At 38.3% G+C, this 20,321-nt stretch overlaps 1 protein-coding gene across 3 annotated transcripts in view; it reads left to right on the forward strand.

Annotated features, from left to right (window-relative positions):
* The window catches only part of SLC9B2 (solute carrier family 9 member B2), a 63,629-nt gene that overhangs the window by 27,738 nt on the left and 15,570 nt on the right, over positions 1-20,321 (forward strand). For all 3 annotated transcript variants that reach the window (XM_005681360.3, XM_013964489.2, XM_013964488.2), the window contains 5 exons: positions 1,124-1,266; positions 2,113-2,240; positions 4,043-4,218; positions 9,502-9,608; positions 11,510-11,659. In XM_005681360.3, the coding sequence (XP_005681417.2) occupies positions 1,124-1,266; positions 2,113-2,240; positions 4,043-4,218; positions 9,502-9,608; positions 11,510-11,659 (704 nt within the window). The remainder of the gene's footprint in view (positions 1-1,123; positions 1,267-2,112; positions 2,241-4,042; positions 4,219-9,501; positions 9,609-11,509; positions 11,660-20,321) is intronic.

Raw genomic sequence — 20,321 nt, forward strand, 5'->3', positions numbered from 1 at the left:
GTCAGGAGCAAGTCACAAAAAAGTACACTGGTGATTTCTTTTCTGTTCTCATAGCTTATATTCAAGACATCCCAACACTCATAAATGTGTCCAGTCATTTAACGGGTGATGCTTATAAGGGCACGGTGAGAAGAGGGCAGTGCTGGAGAACAGAGGCTAGAAGCCTCACAGTATCTGCTGGAGAAGTATTTCCCTTGGTACATGTGGTGTTATCACTGAGGGCAGGATTCCCTCACAAACTACTCAGTCACACTCAGCTACCTGCCCTTCCCAAAATGTCACACTTCTTTTTCATACCTTGGAAGAAACTGCTGTCTCTTTCAGAGAGTTTTCAGCTCCTCAGACTCTTCACCCCTCTTCCTCTCCTTGGGGCCCTTCTCACTCACCCCTTCCATCTCAGCTCATACAGTGCCTCCTCGTGCTTCTGTAAAAGTCACTTTGTCAATTTGTCTTGCTCCCCTAGAGGCTGAAAGCTTGTTGAGGTGTGGTATCCAGTTTTTGTTCATTATTATATCTCTAATGCCTATTATAGTATGTGAAACACTGAAGGCATTTGGTGACTGTTGAATGGCTAAGTGAAAAAAGAGTTACCACCTGAAGTGACAGAGCATGTCATATTTCATCAAAACTCACTTTAAGCCTTTGCACAGCAGGTTATGTGTTTTTAAATTAAACTATGTGAAGGTAAAATAGAATCCATATAGGTATTTATTGATATTTCTGGTAACCTGACATAGCCAATAATTTCAGAAGCTATTTGCTCTTTACACAGAGATGACTAAACTGGACGTTGTATTAAAAATTTTTTACATTTAGAATTTGATCACATTTTCCAAATACTGCATCCTGTTTCTCCCTTTCAGGTTCAGATTAGGAATTATTAATTATTCTAATCTGTTGTTTTAATCTGCATATTAAAACCTTACATTAGCTCCTCTAATTGATTATATTATTTTCATTTTTTTAGTTAAAAGTTTAGCCTAATTTCACCTAATGAATAAGCAAAAAAGAAAGTATTGATATTACCTACCTAGGATTATAGGGTTGTCTCTTTTATAGCTAAAATGCCAAAACTTACTGCCTTTATTTGAAAACTAAAGAATTGTTGACCTCTCCTTTCTAGGCATGCTGCTTGCTGGCTTTCTCATCAGAAATATCCCTGTCATCAGTGATAACATACAGATCAAGCACAAGTGGTCTTCTGCTTTGAGAAGCATAGCCCTGTCTGTCATACTGGTCCGCGCTGGCCTTGGGCTTGACTCAAATGTACGAAGTACAGATTCCTAATTATTGACTAGGAATTTTGCTCCTTCACTACTGCCAGTATTTAGAATCACTGAGATTTGGGAATGGGGGTGGATGCTGCATGACATTCTCAGGACAAGAGGAGAGTCCATGCAGGAATGCTCCAGAAGATGTTGCCTCTTCTCGCTTGGAGAAAAGTGGAGTTACTGTGTGGCGACAACACCAAGAATAAAGATCCTCCACTTCTCTGACAGAGATATTGGCTGTAGTTAGAGATGATGCCTGAGAGAGAGGAGATGTCATTTTTGGTGGGCAAAGCCTCATATAAGTTTTTAGGGCTGAGTACTGGCTCAGGAAACTTGCCTTGTATATAGAATGAGTCTCAAGTATGGGTTTTATTAATGCTTTTTACATGTATGTTTTGATTGTGGGAATGAATATTTTGGGGGATAAAGGTTTTCACCCAAGCCTCATTTGGGGACCACAGATTATAAATAAAGCTAAACCTGAGAGGATTAAACCAGCTAGTGTGTGGATTATGAACACAGACACTGGAAGCGGCCTGCTTGGGTGAAAACCTAGGTCCACAGCTCACTGATGTCGTGATCTGAGGCCAAGCACTTTAACGTGTGCCTTTTTGCATAAGCACATCTTCAAAATGGGCATAATGATATTACCTGTATCGTAGGGCTGCTATGAGGAATGGATAAGCTTTCTCTAAACACTTAGAACACAGGATGTTCTAAGCAGAACATTCCCAGAAAATGTGTGATGATCTGAGTACACATTAATTGCAAAAGCAATTAAGGTCATAATCTCTGCAGGTCTTCAGAGAATTATTTTAATATGTCTGTGTTTATATTTCAGGCCCTGAAGAAGTTGAAGGGTGTTTGTGTAAGGTTATCCTTGGGTCCTTGTCTCACAGAGGCATGTACATCTGCTGTCCTGGCCCACTTCCTCATGGGTTTACCATGGCAATGGGGATTCATGCTGGGGTAATTCATGATTTTTTTGTTGTTGTTGTATGAAAATATGCACAGACATTTTAGTGCTTTTACTGATTCCTTACAGGAGAATACATGATAGCATTTTCTTGAGAACATCAGAAAATACATCACTGGTGTTCTTCAGTTCAGTTCAGTCACTCAGTCGTGTCCGACTCTTTGGACCCCATGGACTGCAGCTCACCAGGCCTCCCTGTCCATCACCAACTCCCGGAGTTTGCTGAAATTCATGTCCATTGAGTCAGTGATGCCAGCGAACCATCTCATCCTCTGTCTTCCCCTTCTCCTCCTGCCTTCAATCTTTCCCAGCATCAGGGTCTTTTCCAATGAGTCAGTTCTTCGCATCAGGTGGCCAAAATATTGGAGTTTCAGCTTCAGCATCAGTCCTTCCAATGAATATTCAGGACTGATTTCCTTTAGGATGGACTGGTTGGATCTCCAAGGGACTCTCAAGAATCTTCTCCAATGGCACAGTTCAAAAGCATCAGTTCTTCAGCTGATGTTCTAGCATAATCTAAATATTAGCTTCAAAGTATAGTATGTGTAATAGTGTATGTCTAACTTTATGGGCTTCCCAAGTGGCACAAGTGGTGAAGAATCCACCTGTCGATGCAGAAGACCTGGGTTTGATCCCTGGATTGGGAAGATGCCCTGGAGAAGGAAATTCAGCAACCCACTCCAGAATTCTTGCCTGGAAAATTCTATGGACAGAGGAGCCTAGCAGGCTGTAGTCCTTGGAGTCTCAAAGAGTCAGACACAACTGAGCACCCGTGCAGAAAGAGCAAAGATGTCTCACTTTTGCAGTGATTATAATAAATTATTGAAGAAATCGTGATCTTTTACCTCTGTGTGATTCCTTGTTAGTGAGAGACATGCCAGGTCTCATCTGAGAGTCTGTACAAAGAATAAAAAATATAGTAACAGTGATCAACATTCAGCATTGTTTTCCTCCTTCTTCTGTCACCAGACTGTTTTGATTATGTGGTTAAGAGCCATAAGATGCAAATAAATATGAAAGTACTTAGTAAGAATTTAGTGCTAGTGAGTAGACAAGAAGTAAATTCTTGCTTCTCAGGGTTACAACCCTGGAGCTACATGGCTTGGATTCAAATCCCAGCTCTGTGACTTTGCATTACACAAATAACTTACTTGTCAAGTTATTTAACCTCTTTGTGCCTCAATTTATCCATTTGCAAAAATGAAGATAATTACTATAAGTATTTCATGGAGTTATTGTGAGAATTAATTTGCTTAATATATATAAAATACTTAAAATAGTGTTTGGCATGCCGTAAGCTCTCTAAAACGCTTTCTGCTGTTTCTACTGCTCCCATGATGAGTATCACAGTCAGTGTCATTACAGCCTTCTCCTTCTAATGTATTATTTTATTTTACATACAAAGTCCTAGAATGCCTAATTTTAGTGAGTTCCAATTCAAAAAGTCTGTGTCTGTGTTTTTCAGACGTCATACCATGAATGGTTTTTCATTTTTCTTTTTTAAAAAAAGATTCCTGGGGCATAACTCCAATAGGTCTTTTATAACACTCATGAATAGATATTTTTAGGCAACCTAAGTAATTCCAATGTAGATTATCCATAGCCACAATTTGAAAAAGTGTTCTGTGGAACTTGTATGTGTGCGTATGTTTCTGGTTTGGTTCTTTGCTGCTGTCTGAAAGGCTATAGTTTTCTAAAGTATAATCTTTAAAAGAGTAGTGGGCACTATAATTTTAATAACAACAGCAATAGTAGTAAGATGCTGTCATAAATGCCTAAAGCACTGCCTGCTTAGTTTTGTTTTAGGTGCTGTGTCTCCAGCTGTCGTGGTCCCTTCAATGCTCCTTTTGCAGGAAGGAGGTTATGGTGTTGAGAAAGGCATCCCCACCTTACTCATGGCTGCTGGCAGCTTCGATGACATTCTGGCCATCACTGGCTTCAACACCTGCCTGGGCATGGCCTTCTCCACAGGTACACTGATCCATTCACAACGTGCTGTTCTCTCACGCTCTAAAGACATAGGTTATGATGTTACAAGCATGGCATAGTTGCTTGATAAAGGCAACTTAAAATAGAAAAAGTCACCTCCCAAGAGTTAGTTCCATTCCTAAGACAGGACCAGTAGCTTCCTGTCTTTACTTTCTTCACCATCTAGACAGAAACTACTCGAGCAGTCTGATAAGTTCAATAAGGGGAGACTCAAATTTTCAGAGTTTAAAGAAGGATTAGAACAGCTTTTGCATGGAGCCTCTGGGAAAGTTCGGTCTTGGAGACCTCACACAAGGGATGAGATTTTCAACGAGCGCAATGACAGAGAGCAGGCCAAATGGAAGAAACAGCACTCTTCTAAAACAGGAACAGTTTTAACATTTAATGTGTAATAGCAGCAAATGATTTTAATGGGTATCTTTTTAATACTCAGTGTTTGATATGGACACATTATATTTTAAGTAGTAATAAAAAGAGAAGGCTGTTTTTTCTCTCCCGGTATTATTTAACACTTTCACTCTCCTTTGGTACAGCATAAATTTAAGTTCATTTTTTAATCCATGTCCAAGATTGGGAGATAAGATTTGTGGTTTCATACTATTGGCAAAATGTAGTTGTAGCTTAATTATAATTATCTTCAGATTATCTCACAGGAACACACCTTCTTAGAAGGTCATGGATTTTCAGGCTCTCCACCCTGCTGTAGTTATTGTCCCTATTTTTTTTGTTCGTTTGGTTACGTACGATTTCTGCCGATTACCTAGAACTTCATCTCTTCCTGTTGCCCCAAAGTTGTCAAATATATACAGTCCCTGCCGTATGTCATGGGAACATTGATCTTGTCAAAACATGGCTTTCATAAGGTTACCTTCCTATTTGAGAATCAATGAGGGGGACTTCCCTGATGGTCCAGTGGTTAAGACTCCACCCTTCCAATGCAGGAGGTGTGGGTTCAATCTCTAGTTGGGGAACTAAAATCCCACATGCTGTGTGGTGCAGCCAAAAAAAAAAAAAAATGCAACAAGGATTCCCACTTACCTGTTAAGTCAGATCTATACTTTGTCTCTTCTAATTCTGCTGTACCTATCCAGAAGTATGTTCTCATTGTTTTCCTGATATATACACCTTTAAAATAATGATTGTCAGCCTCAGCTGCACACTAATATTACCTGGGGAGTTTTTGAAAATACTCATGTTAGGTACTACCACCTTTAGGCCAATTAAATCAGAACCTCTGGGAATAGAAACCATGGCTTTAGAGTTTGCATTAAAATCCCAGGGGATGGGCAAGAGCAGGGCAGGGAGAGCAATGAGGAGGGTCTGCAGAGCTAGGGGCTGTGGATAGCCTGAACAACCTTCGCAGTCAGCAATGCTGTGTTCCCTCTGCCCTGCCACATGAAGTGTGGTCCTTAGGCCTTTTGAATGGAAACTCCCTGCAGTGTCTTTACAATGTGGGTCCCAAGCCTTGTCAGATTTACTAAATCAGAATTACCAGAGGCAGGACATAAGAAGTCTTTTTTTAAACGAACTTACTTTATCAGACCCTGGAGGAGGGCATGGCAACCCATTCCAGTACTCTTGCCTGAAGAATCCCATGGATAGAGGAGCCTGGCAGGCTACAGTCCATGGGGTCACAGAGTCAGACATGACTGAAATGACTTAGCATGCATTCACACACGATATCAGAGACTGAAACTAAGTGGTTCCTTTCTACACATTTATAGTAAATTGAAAATATATAGTAAATTATCATATGAGCTCAAGACTTGGGCTACTATCCCAGCTAGATGCTTTTGACAGTCACACCATTACCTAACAGAAAGCTGTCCTGCTAAACAAAAATCACTACAGAGGTTAAGTGCCGGGGGCCAGCGTGAGGAACTCCGCCCATGGCAAAGGTCATGAGGAAGGAGGCTTGGCATACGCAAAGGTGTGATCAAGCCTCAGGAACCCCCCTGTTCCTGAGCATCTAACCCCAAAACCAGAGTCTGTTTTATGCTCTCACCTACACCTCTGACTTTACGGGGGCTCTCCCCCATCACCATTTCTCTCGGAGAAGGAGTTAACGTGCAGCTCCAAGGCAATAAAAATTCCTGGGCATGACAAGAGTGTTTCAGCTTACGGACTCCTCTGAAGGTTATCTAGCCCGCCTGTATAGGGTCGTCCAGCCACATGTGATTGTTTACAGCCTCCCAACCTGAGAGGCACGAGATGTTTTAGACTTACTAAAGGCAAATTCTTTTGGGAAGTTGGAAATTGTCAGTATAGTGGGTTGGTTAGGAATTATATGGGTGAAGGGTTTTTCATTTGTTGTGCCAATAATTGCTGCTAATTCCCTGCCCTGGGTATGACAGGGTGTCTCAGGTCAAACCTCTCTGCTGACAGACTAGCTTGTGTGACAGGATTATACATACTCCTGCCACTACGCACATGATTGTTTACTACCTCTCAACCATAAACAGCACAGAGAGTTTTGGAGTATTTTGAAAGTCTTAATTAGCACAGGGCTTTTCTCATTGTTGAGTCAATGATTGCCGCCAGGCCTCCATATCCTTAAGCACCTGGAAATATATTAATCAATGTATTTGGAATATAGAAAAGGAAATATAGTAGTTTTTAAGGTAGCAATACTAGACTTTTTGAGTTACTGAATTTTCTCTTTTGTAATAGATCACTGTACTTTGTTATAAATCACTGTGTCCTTGCTATGTAAAAATGTAACTTTATCTTAAGACTAAATAAATCTTAAGGGGAGCATTGGTGAAAGGATTTTCATTTGTTGGGCTGATGTTTGCTGCTAAATCTCCATGTTCCCTGCCCTTATAATGAATATAACTAGCATATAGAAGAAATAAGTATTAACCTTTAAGCATATAGGAGAAATAAGTATTAACCTTTAAGATTAATCATGTTAACCTTGGGTTAAATAAATTCCTTTCTTGACTGGAACTCACTACACCCTCACCCTATAGGAATGTAACTTTATTTGGAGGGTGGTGCCTGGTTTAAGAAAAAACACCCTTGGAAGAAATAAGTTTTTTTGGTTATCAGAAAGAAAGGATCATAAAATCTCAGCAGGTCTCATGGCCAGAAGATGATGTAAAATCTCTAAGACCTTTTTATGTGAAGCACCTGATTTTGATAAAGGTCAGGACTGCTGACCCCCGCGTGACTCTGTATTCATCCCTATGTGTAACAAAAGGTATATAAGCAAACCCAAAAATAAAGAAATCGGATCAGTTTCCAGAAAGACTGATTCCCCCAGGTCGCTTCTTTCTTGCTCCCCGTTTTTCTGGCTGAATTCCCATCTGGAGCATGGATGCTATTCCACGTAAACCAAGTTATTCAGCCTCTTTTTCTCCACTAATTTTCCTACTACACTATCCGTTTCTAACCTCTCTATATATCTGTAATTAAGTATGTATTTTTCCAAGGAAGCTGACTCCGTCCCCACCTTTGAATCACCCTGGATCCACCGGGGCTGGACCCCGGCAGTTAAGTTTTTGTTTTGTTTTGTTTTTTGGCTGCATCATGAGGCTTATGGGAGCTTAGTTCCTGGACCAGGTATTGAACTGAGGCCCTCAGCAAAGAAAGTGCAGAGTTTTAACCACTGTACCACCAAGGAATTCTTTCTCTCTCTCTCACTCTCTTTTTTTTTTTTTTTTTTTTTTGAATAAGAGATAATTGAAACTGTAGAGGAGGAAAAGATGTTTCCCCTCTACTGATCTTGGGTTCATTGACTGGGACCCAGTAAATCAGACTGACCAAAGACAGATTAACAAGAGAAACACAGTTTATTAGCCTGTGCGTCATGCTTACACACAGGAATAGAAGTTGCTGAGTAACTTGGGATGGTTAGAATTGGGATTTCTATAGCATCCTAGCAAACAACAATAATTTTGTAGAGAAATGCAAGATAAAGGAAAAGGACTTCGAGCTTTTAGAGGCAACAAATTGTGAAAAGGAAAATACATGAGCAAACTATGGTTAGATAAGGGCTGATTTAGCAGTTTGTTATGTAGATTCCTCTGGTGCTGTCCCTGGGCTGATTAGGGTTCCCAGTTGCCTTGGTGGTTAACTTCTGTCCTTCCTGATAGAAAGGCGAGAGGGACAGCTTTACACATTCATATCCTGCCTTTAAAAGCAAACAGAGAGAAGGCAGAGAACTTATCTTGTATCTGTTTCTTCCCAGTTGCCTTCAGCTCAAAATAATCTTTATGCCAAAGTGGAATACTTTGGGGTGGCATATTCTGTACCTGAAACTACAATAACAAGAAACCATAATTAGTTGGTACACATTTCCTTAGGACAGTATGTGAGAAGGGCTTTGTATGTTGAGCAGTTTTAGTATAATTTTCTGCACAATGTGCTAGCAAAGATTTTTTTAAAGCTTCCTAAACCCTGTTTGCTATGGGGGAAAGTATAGTTTACTTACCTCTATATTATGTTATTTCAAAGAGCCTAAGCAACAAAGGCTCTTCCAAGAGCAATTTCAAAAATAATTTATTTTCAGATTTACTCTTAGAAATAATATTTGAGAAGGGGTAAGTCCCCTGCACTCATTGTAGTAAGAAAAGATGTTTTACTTTAATTGCCAGATTCTTAAATTACCGTGGGGCCTTCCCTGGTGGCTCAGATGGTAGAGTCTGCCTGTAATGTAGAAAACCCCAGTTAGATCCCTAGGCCAGGGAAGATCCCCTGGAGAAGGAAATGGCAACCCACTCCAGCATTTTTGCCTGGAAAATCCCACGGATAGAGGAGCCTGGCAGCCTATGGTCCATGGGGTCACAAAGAGTCAGACACAACTAACTAATAATTTTTATAAGTTACTGTATTCTATACATATTAGAGCTACTAAAATCAATATGCATTTATTAGTAAAATATCAAGCTCTTAAATGGAAGTTTAAATACTAGATCTGTCTACTCACAGCCTATGCATATAATACAATAGAACAAAGCCCCGATTTGTGAATTTTATCTTTCATATTTTCTTAGCAAATAATAAAATAAATTTATATTGAAGTAAGCATAGACAAAGGTGCACAACTCATAGCTTATGCCTATTTTAAAATTTATCTCCAGTAATATGCATACTTTCCTTAATATAGGCCCATTTAATTAGACACTTGAAGAATGTGGAGAGCAGGAAATATCTGTAAATTTTTCCTTGTATGTAATTATATGCTTTACGTTAATGACTAAACTCTGTGTGTTTATGGATTTAGAATTCTGGCTGAAGTTTTTCTTTTTATGTGTTTTTAAGGCTCCACGGTTTTTAATGTTCTCAAAGGCGTTTTGGAGGTGATCATTGGTGTGGTGATTGGGTTGGTTCTTGGATTTTTTATTCAGTATTTCCCAAGCAGTGACCAGGTAAGAAATGATCTGTGAGCACGTTGTGCTATAAAATGTCATTAGAGAAGCATTCTAGAACACTCTCCTGAAAGCTGATGTGAAGTATGTGATTTAGAAAATAGTTCACTATTTTAACTCTGCTCATTGAGATATCAGTGCTGCCCATGAGGCTTATGAAGAGGGTTAGATGTGTAAGGTTTGTAAGACAGTCCTGGAATTTTTTTCTCCAACTTATATTCTGTATGCTTCAAATTCTACTGCAAAACAAATAACATCAGTTCTAAAATACTATAATACATATCTTTGTATTTATTTTAATTATTAAATTTAATTTTACTATTATTCATGATACTTAGCTAAATTAAGATATGAAATGGCTTTGGGGGCTCTTTTTTAATATCAAAATACGTTAGATTCTAATACTATCAAATAGACCTAACATCTCATCATAATATAGTCTAATATTTCTCACCAAAGATATCAAAGTTCCTTACTGTATATCATGATTTCTTAATAGTAGCGAAGATTTTGTTTCCTTTACTCTCCTAAGTCTCTTAGAATAGATAAAGATTAAAAGTCTTTTTTCCCTATAAGAACTGGCATTATTTTGAGATTTCAGAGCATTTTGAATAGAATTAGAAACTTACCTAACCTAGAACTTTAAGTAAGAACATTAACACTATCATTACTAGAATGTATGTTGGTTTGAAATTTTACTGTGCTCCAAAAAACTCCATTTGAAATTGTCTGTAAAAGATTTTATGAATGAATAAAGGAAAATTATAGGATTTTCTAATTAAATAAAAAATAAAGTGAAAATAATAGCTTACTTCCTGTGTAGAAAGTGATGTGGTATGTACAATAAAAGGGCCACTTATTCAATATAGCAGCCACTAGCTATACATCACCACAGATATAGAACAGGGTGGGGATATGTATATACATACAGCTGATTCACTTTATTGTACAGCAGAAACTAACACAACATTGTAAAGCAATTATACTCCAGTAATACAGTTAAAAAAAAAAAAGAACACTACTGCAGACAGTGTAGATACAGAAATTTCCATCTTCACTGAATATTCTGTTGTAAAGTGCTATTCTAGGGCACTCTATACATTAACTCATGAAACGAGTATTATTAATATGACCATTTTATGAGGAAATTGAGGCTTAAAGATGAGGGACTTGAGCAAGGTCACACAGCTAGAGAGCAGTGAAGCTGGGAATGAACCAGGTGATCCACCGCCAGAGCTTGCATGCGTCCAAGCCAAACACTTCTAGAAGCCTTGCCTGCCTTCTTCTAAGAAGCTTAAAAGGCCGAACAGGGAAGAGTGAAAGGAAAGAGGTACACATTTCTAAGACTTTAAAAATCAACAACAGAAAACGACTCTCACTTTACAGTCTTTTAAGCCTCTTGATATTCAAAGATTTAGAAATAAAAACCAAGAAAGCATCAAATTAAATAGAGAGCCTAAAAATCATAAAGATGACATATCTTTAGCCTTCACAGAATCCCTGTTATGTAACTGCTTTTTGGGAAAGAGGAAGAAAATCTTGGAGAGTTTAAGTAATGTGGCCAGCCACACACACCAGTGGTGCCAAAGCTAAAATTTTAACCCCGGACTCTCTGTCCCCAAAGCCCTTGTGCTTTTTTCTGCTGTTGCCTTTAGGCCTGAGAAGTTCTGCTTTGATAACTGCAGAGAAGGATAGCTGGTATTCCTGGGAGAGGAACCTACATTTATACATGTGCTGACTCTACTTTTACTAAGGAAAAGAAAGTAAATATTACGTCACACACTTAATGTGCTCAGACACAGACATATTTATTTTCTACTAAGTCCTGAATATGGGAAAATCAATTCTTAGAAATCAGTTGCATGAAATAACTGAGCTAACCACCCTTTTTCCTCTTCTAGGACAAGCTTGTGTGGAAGAGAGCATTCCTGGTCTTGGGGCTGTCTGTGCTGGCTGTGTTCAGCAGCACGTACTTTGGTTTCCCTGGGTCAGGAGGATTGTGCACGCTGGTCACAGCTTTCCTTGCAGGCAGACGATGGGCCAGCACAAAGGTGAATTTATCTTAAGCTCTTCTGCTCATAATTACTTTCTGATCAGATTAATTTTTTCTTTCCAGATATGTTCTTACCATCAAATTAATGAAATTGCTTAGTCAGAAAAGCTAGTTTCTGTGCATTTGTAAACGTGTACCTGAGTTCACACATGCACATGCTTTTCCCTTTACATACAAAACTGTAACTTAATGTCTTTACTTAAAACTCATTTACTTACTTAAAGCATATCTTGGTCCTATTTCCAAGCTGCCTTCCTTATCCTTTGTAAGTGCTGCAGAGTATTACATTATATTATTGTGCTAGTAGTAGTGTTAATTGCTAAGTCGTGTCCAAGTCATTGCAACCCCATGGACTGTAGCCCTCCAGGCTCCTCTGTCCATGGGATTTCCCAGGCGAGAATACTATAGTGAGTTGCCATTTCCTTCTCTAGGGGATAGTTGTGCTATACTCTATTTATTTGCTCTCCCCCTAATAGACATTGGATCATTTCTAATTTTCTAAGGTTAAAAAAAAAATGCTTCAATAAAATGCCCTTGCATATACTACATTTCATAAATGCAGGGACACTATCCAGTCTTATTATTTTGCATGCTATCAAGAAAGAAAAAGAATGTTTCCAATTAAACTGTGATGCAACATCCTAACGTCTTAAATATTCAGTGAGAAGAAATTTAACAAATTATAGCGTATTATTGAGTTTATAGGATAGGTTTCTAGAAATAGGATTGCTCTTTGAAAGACTGCACATTGATACTTTGATAATATCAATTTGCCCCTTTAAAAGACTGTACCAAAAATAAAAAATAGAAAAAAGACTGTACCAATGTACGTTCTCACCAACAGCATATGAGAGAATCTACTTCTCTGATCTGTTTTCAGTCATCAGATACTGTGCTAATCTAATGGGTGAGAAATGTACCTCATTGCTGATCCAATTGTATTTCTTTATGAGTGAAATAATCATCTTTTCATATATTCACTAGCCAGTGTATTCAAAAGCTATGCCTGTTTTCTGTAACATGGTTTTGGGGATCATCTATTCACTAGCCAGTGTATTCAAAAGCTTATGCCTGTTTTCTGTAACATGGTTTTGGGGACTTCCTGGTGGTCCAGTGGCTAAGACTCCACACGGCCAGTGCAGGGGGTGATGGTTCAATCCCTGGTCAGGATGCTAGATCCCACATGCTGTGCCGCACAGGCAAAAGGTTAAAAAAAAATTACTTTGTGTTTTTTCCCCATTTTCAAGATCATTAAGATTTGTTTTCTTTTTTTAGTCCTTTGATAGAACTTTTTTTACAAATTGGAGGATAATTGCTTTACAATGTTATGTTAGTTTCTGCTCTACAACAGTGTGAATCAGCTATGAGTATGAAAGTGAAAGTGTTAGTCGCTCAGTCATGTCTGACTCTTTGCAACCCTGTGGATTGTAGCCCACCAGGTTCCTCTGTCCATGGGATTCTCCAGGCAAGAACACTGGAATGCCATCCCCTTCTCCAGGGGATCTTCCCAACCCAGGGATCTAACTGAGGACTCCTGCATTGTAGGCAGATGCTTTACCATCTGAACCACCATAAACTCCAGTCATAAAGAAAGTGAAAGTGAAGTTGCTCAGTCGTGTCCGACTCTTTGCAACCCCATGGACTGTAGCCTACCAGGCTCCTCCCTTCCATGGGATTCCCCAGGCAAGAATACTGGAGTAGGCTGCCATTTCCTTCTCCAGCCATAAGTATACAGTTATTCATTTTATTAATATGTATTATGGAAATTAGATGATTGCCATTTATTTAAGATACATTTTTGTAGATTTAACCTTGACAGGATCATATGCTATTCAGTTTAATGAAGAAATTAGACATATGTCAGTTAAGTTCAGTTCAGTCATTCAGTCGTGTCTGACTCTTTGTGACCCCATGGACTGCAGTATGCCAGGCTACCCTGTCCATCACCAGCTCTTGGAACTTGCTCAAACTCATGTCCATCGAGTCAGTGATGCCATCCAACCATCTCATCCTCTGTCGTCCCCTTCTCCTCCTGCCTTCAATCTTTCCCAGCATCAGGGTCTTTTCCAGTGAGTCAGTTCTTCACATCAGGTAGCCAAGTATTAGAGTTTCAGCTTCAGCATCAGTCCTTCCAATGAATATTCAGGAACAATTTCCTTTAGGATGGACTGGTTGGATCTCCTTGCAGTCTGAAGGACTCTCAAGAGTCTTCTCCAACGTTGCAGGTTCAGCTGGGTCATTCTTACTTGGAGTTGCTTGTGAGTTGCAGCCAAATAGTGGCTGAGGCTGGACTCTGTCCCTTAACTTCTTTTTTTATTTTTAATTAATTTATTTTTTAATTGAAACACAATTGCTTTACAGAATTTGTTGTTTTATGTCAAACATAACCTTAACTTCTTAGTGGTAACCTTTACTCAGCCTTTACTCTTTCAGTGGTAACCTTTACTCTTTCAGTTATAAAAGAAATTAGCAAAGAGAACAATTTTATTTCTGAGTATGAAACTACTATTTCATACTAAATTATAAAACTTATTTTTATATTAAAATTTAATATTTTAAATATTTAATTTAATTTTTATAATGTTTATATATAAAATAATATTAATTTTATTTCTGAGTCAGAAAGCAAAGGAAAGAAAAAAATCATTTACAATTTCTCTACCTAAAGCCAACAGTGCTGTAAACTACTGAAATATTTTAGCTTATTTACTTGCATTTATTCAATAGGAAGATTTTCAAATATGCTTATAGTAAGTTTCTTCACATTGAATTTTACAGAAAAATGCTTTCTATTTTCACCTCTTCAAAATTTTTCAAAAGTTACAACCAACTCGTTATATTAAACTGACTTTGGTAAAAAGAGGGAAAGGAGCTAAGGACTGTTATTGTCATTGTGTAAGGCATTATACTAGGCACTGAATATCCTCACTTATTTTCACAAAAGAAACTTTGAAAAAGTATTACCATTTCAATTTTATAGAGATTGTAAATCAGAAGAACTTTAAAAAAAAAGTCAAGGTCACAAAATTTAAAAGTGGCACTGGTGTTTAAGCTCAGGTTTGACTCTGGAGCAACTTGTACTACCCTGATTGTACAGCTGCAGCGTCATTGCACAGGGCACATTTTTATATTTTGACACCTATTTGAGTCAAATTGAGACACATGTCAAATATATTAAAAACATACTTCTAAACTTTGTGATTTAAAATTAAATCTCTCACTTCATAAGTGATAGGATTTTGAAAAACAAAGAGCCACATCGTTTGGAATAGAGCAGTAGTTTTAGCAGCAGGGAAATCAAGGGGGACACCGGTCCCTACTCTAAGTGACCACTAGCTATGGACACAGAAGACCAAGAGGGAAAGCAGATTTTGCTGTGTCAGTTAACACTATTTTCCAAAATATAATGTGGGTTATATAGAAAAGATTGCTATAAGCCAAAACGGAGCATCTGTTTGAGTGCATGTGTCTTAACTTTGCCTGAATTGCCTGCAGCATAAAGTAAATGTTAATCCACAACCCAGTGAAAGAACTAGGCACCTTGTTTTTCATATATACCTCTGTTTACTCTCCTATGTATATCCCTTTATACACACACACACAAACCACAATGCACATACTCACTCATACACACACACGTAGAGATGCCCCATAATTTTTCTAAAACCATTTCCTTACAGTTAGATATTTAGGTTATTTCCCTTCTCTGCTATTTTTAATTATGCTAGAATTCTGTTTCTCATCGTTTCATTAGGGCAGATTCCTAACAGTGAAATTTGGGGGGTCAAACAATATGAACGTGTTGAGGTTTTTGACACACATTGCCAAAAAGCTTTCCAGAGAATGGTAAAAAGAGTATGCATTTACTCTTCTACTGGTAATATATGAGGCACCTTTATCATTACACCCTCATCAGCTTAGAATAGTTTCACAGACTTAAGCATGCATCAGAATCACCTGGAAGTCTTCCTGGGTTAGATTTCTGGGCCCCGCCCCCAAATCTCTGACTTAGTTACAGTGAGGCTTTAGAATTTGACTTCTAATAAGTCTCCAGGTGATACTGATGGTACTAATCTGGGACCACATTTCGCTCAGTTGTGTCTGACTCTTTGCAAGCCCATGGACTATACAGTCCATGGAATTCTCCAGGCCAGAATACTGGAATGGGTAGCCTTTCCCTTCTCCAGGGGATCTTCCCAACCCAGGGGTCAAACCCAGGTCTCCTGCATTGCAGGTGGATTCTTTACCAGTTGAGCCACAAGGGAAGCCCAAGAATACTGGAGTGGGTAGCCTATCCCTTCTCCAGCAGATCTTCCCAACCCAGGAACTGAACTGAGGTCTTCTGCATTGCAGGCAGATTCTTTACCAACTGAGCAGGTAGAGAAGCCCTGCATTTTGTGAGCCACTGGCTTAGAAGATTATTGTTTTTAACCTTTAGCCATGCTGACAGATAAAAAGTGGTATCTTGTTTTATTTTATGTTTCTTTGATTAATTGTTATTGTTCAGTCACTCAGTCATGTCTGACTCTTTGCAACTGCATCAACTGCAGCATGCCAGGCTTCCCTGTCCTTCACCATCTCTGGGAGCTTAAACTCATGTCCATTGAGTCAGTTATACCATCCAACCATCTCATCTTCTGTCTTCTGTCATCCCCTTCTCCTGCCTTCAATCTTTCCCAGCATCATGGTCTTTCCTAATGAGTCGGCACTTTGCATCAGATGCCAAAGTATTGGCGCTTCAGCATCAGTCCTTCCAATTAATAGTCAGGATTGATTTCCTTTTTAGGGTTGACTGGTTTGATCTCCATGTGGTCCAAGGGACTTTCAAGAGTCTTATCCAACATCACAGTTCAAAAGCATATTTTTTCATATACTTTGCCCCTTGTATTTTTTATTTTTCTTTGCTAGGTCTTTTATGCATTGATTATTGACCTATAAGATATATATACACATATACACACATCTATAAATAAGTTAGCTTTTTGTGCCTTTTCATATCATTCATTTTTTAACACAAAGATACTTTCATGTGATCAGATCTACGAATCTCTTACTAGGACCTTTCCTCCAAACTATTTCTTTTTCCCCCTTAAAGATTTCTTTCCAAGTGAAGTTTTACATACATTTATTCCCTACTATAACCTTGAAAAGTAGATATCAGATCATTTTACAAATGAGGACACCAAGGCTTAGAAATACTGGATACAGTGCCTAACGTCACAAAGCCAGTAAGTGGCAGAGTGAGGATGAGAACACACCATTTGAATATGCCAAACTGTTGCCCTAAAGAAAGGAAAACGAATCTTCACTGAATCAGTTTTGTGGCAGGAACTCTCCAGAGCAGCACAGTATTATAAAAAGAACATAAAATTTAATTTAACAGAGACCTTGCTTCCGATCCTGGTTCTATGACTCTTGAGCTGCATAATCACCCAAAGGTCACCTATCTTCTCTAATACTCAGTTTTCCCAGCTGTAATGAAGAAACTAATGAAGAAATTAATAACAACATCTAAAGAACTGTGGCTATTTTATGGGGAAATGGAAATGAAGCATTAGTAAACATTTGTAAAAAACATTTTATAAAATACTTTAGATTTTCAAAGTTTAACTCAACTACATTATTGCTATAGCAATAAATGCTAATGCTAAGTTTTGAGTTAAACTTTGAAAATCTAAAGTATTTTATAAAATTCACTTGTGCCTATAGTTTCTGATGTTATTTCTTACTTTCCTCTTGGTCTTCCATTTAATCATTCGTCTTGCCATCTGTTGTATTTTATTCAAGTGCACTCACTTTTTTAAGCCTCTGTCATCTATTTTTTTCATCTATTTTCAAATTCAGTCCTTCTTGATGACCTTTATAGTTATGAGGGTTTGTTTTCTGTTTTATTTTGGATGTCCTGAATACTGAGTTGTTCTAAGAAGAGACGTATCCGCTTAGATAGACATTTAACCCCTGATGAAACTTTCATTTCTCTTAACTTTCTCCTTTTTGTCCATCCTTGAAAGTGATTTATATTTTTGAAGATTCTTACCATTGGTACATAGAGATGTATAAAGTGGCCTTAAATTTTAATGGACAACACAATCTTCTTTCCTTTTGGCTCATCTTCTTCTTCCTTTTTTTTTTTTTTTTTTTTAAATTTTGACTGCACTATATAGCTTGTGGGATCTTACTTCCCCAATCAGGGATTGAACCAGTGCTCTTGGCAAGGAAAGTTCAGAGTCTCAGTCACTGGACCACCAGGGAATTCCCTAGCTCATATTCTTTTATAAGTATCTTATTTCTGTGGCTTGATTCTCTTTTGTAAATAAACTTATTTTGGTTTTTAAATTATGAAAAAGCCACAAAAAAAAGCTACATTGTGACTCTTCTCCCCTTTTAAAATTTCATAATATATAAGCCCATATCTGATAAAGCCCATATCCAATTAGTTCTAAAGTGTTACAGTTAAAAAGCAAAGCATGGCCTTTGCCTACAGTTTAGAAATAAAAGTAATTTGATAGGGAAAACTCTTTAGGACTTCTGCTCTCATTGGAGTTCTGAATATATGAAATATTGAAATATTTTTGAGGACTTTCCTTAAGCAATTTAGTCCTGTCAACAAAAGCCTAAGTAAAACTAAGATTAATAGAGTTAAATTTCATTCTTCACAACTAAATATCAACTAAAGTCTGAGCTTTAGCTATGATATACTCTAAGGATTAAATTCAGAAGTAAAATTTAAAGGTATGTGGAATGTTGGCAACTGGACATTTTTTGACAAAACTAGAAATTGTCATTAAATGACAAAGGATCTTGGATGTCTTTTAATATAAACCTCTACTTTACAGCTGAGAAAAATGAGGTGCTAAGGGCAGGTGACTTACAGTTAATGGGTGGCAGAATTTGAACCTGATTCCTTATGATATGGAAGCATAACTTTTTTTTCATGATATAGAAATAGAACTGTATACATAAATCAACTGAACCCCTCATATATGCTGTCTTTCAACATTGATAAGCTAAGAGAAATAGAATCTTCACCCTAATAAACATATCAGAAATAATAATGAAGAAAATAGAGAAGCAATGTAATCCTCTGTCAGAGTTCCATACGGATATGGAAAATGTGTAATTTTAAGGGTAAAACCGTGGACCAAAAATATAGATTAGTAATGTTGACTGAAAAGAGTCTGTTAAACGTAAATTCTTAGGTACTGTAATGGGCACTGCTGAATTGCCTTCCAAAAGAAAAAACCAAATTGTCAGTTTGCTCTCCTACCAATTAGGCTGAGTGTGCTTGCAATCTTGCAAATATATTACATTGTAGTTTTTTTTTTCCCAATGTGGTTATGCCTTCCCCCAAAATATGGTATATTGTTTCAACTTGTGTTTCTCTGATTACTGAGTTTCAGTGTCATGCTTTGAGGCCATTTGTGTTTCTTGTATGACTACTTGTATATTTGCATTGCCCATTTTTCTACTAGGGTCTCTATCTTTTTCTTAATGATTGGGTATTTTTCCTTATCTGTTACACATAGTACAGTTATTTTCTCTTGGTTTATCACTATTTTTTTTATGGTTTGCTTTGCCACAGACACTTCAGTTTTACATGGTCAATTATGTGAGTCTTTTCCTAGGATGTTTGAATTAAGTTTTATAAAGTTATGCTCATATCAACCAGGATCTTGTAAGGAGAGAGAAATCACATAGTAACTGGAATAGAGAAGTTTATTATTAACAATCCCAGGGATCAGTTAACAAGGGGTTGGCTTGTAAGATGTAAAGAGACCCCTAAAAAATATAGGAATGTGTGCTGTTCTTATATACTCAGTTGTATATGACTCTTTGCAACCCCATGCACTGTAGCCCACCAGGCTTCTCTGTCCATGGGATTTCCCAGGCAAGAATACTGGAGTGGGTTGCCTTTTCCTTCTCCAAGGGATCTTCCCAACCCAGGGATTGAACCCACATCTCCTGTGTCTCCTGGATTGCAAGGGGACTCTTTACCTGGTGAGCCATTGGGGAATAGCAGCTATAAACTTCTAGGGTGGAAATAAACCATACCCTTCTGCCTCCCCCTCTCACCTCCCTACTCCCAACCTCAGAGCTGAGAATCCAGACCTGGTCAGAGCCTTGGTCACTGGGTGACAGAGAAATCACCATGGCACCCTGCCTACAAAATTTACCAGAAATCTACTCTCCTAACTCAAAGGAAATCCACCCATCAGGGTACATGGAAAGTTATATTGCCCATGGGAGGTGGGGATGAAACCACCCTAGGAATAGCCTGGGGGAAGCTGCTGGCCCCATGCACTATAGGAGCCTGGTACTGGAGAAGACACCCGGGCTGCAGGAGCCTTGTACTGGAAGATCTTGGCAGGAGGAGCCACAGAAACCAGGAAGGGCACCTTCTCTGGTCATAGCTTTCAGCCTCTCTACTAACAATATTTAATATAGTTCAGTTCAGTTCAGTCGCTCAGTCATGTCTGACTCTTTGTGACCCCATGAATTGCAACACACCAGGCCTCCCTGTCCATCACCAACTCCCAGAGTTCATTCAGACTCACATCCATCGAGTCGGTGATGCCATCCAGCCATCTCATCCTCTGTCATCCCCTTCTCCTCCTGCCCCCAATCCCTCCCAGCATCAGTCTTTTCCAATGAGTCAACTC

This window comes from Capra hircus, chromosome 6 (genome assembly GCF_001704415.2).
Source record: "Capra hircus breed San Clemente chromosome 6, ASM170441v1, whole genome shotgun sequence".
Classification (NCBI taxonomy): Eukaryota; Metazoa; Chordata; class Mammalia; order Artiodactyla; family Bovidae; genus Capra; species Capra hircus.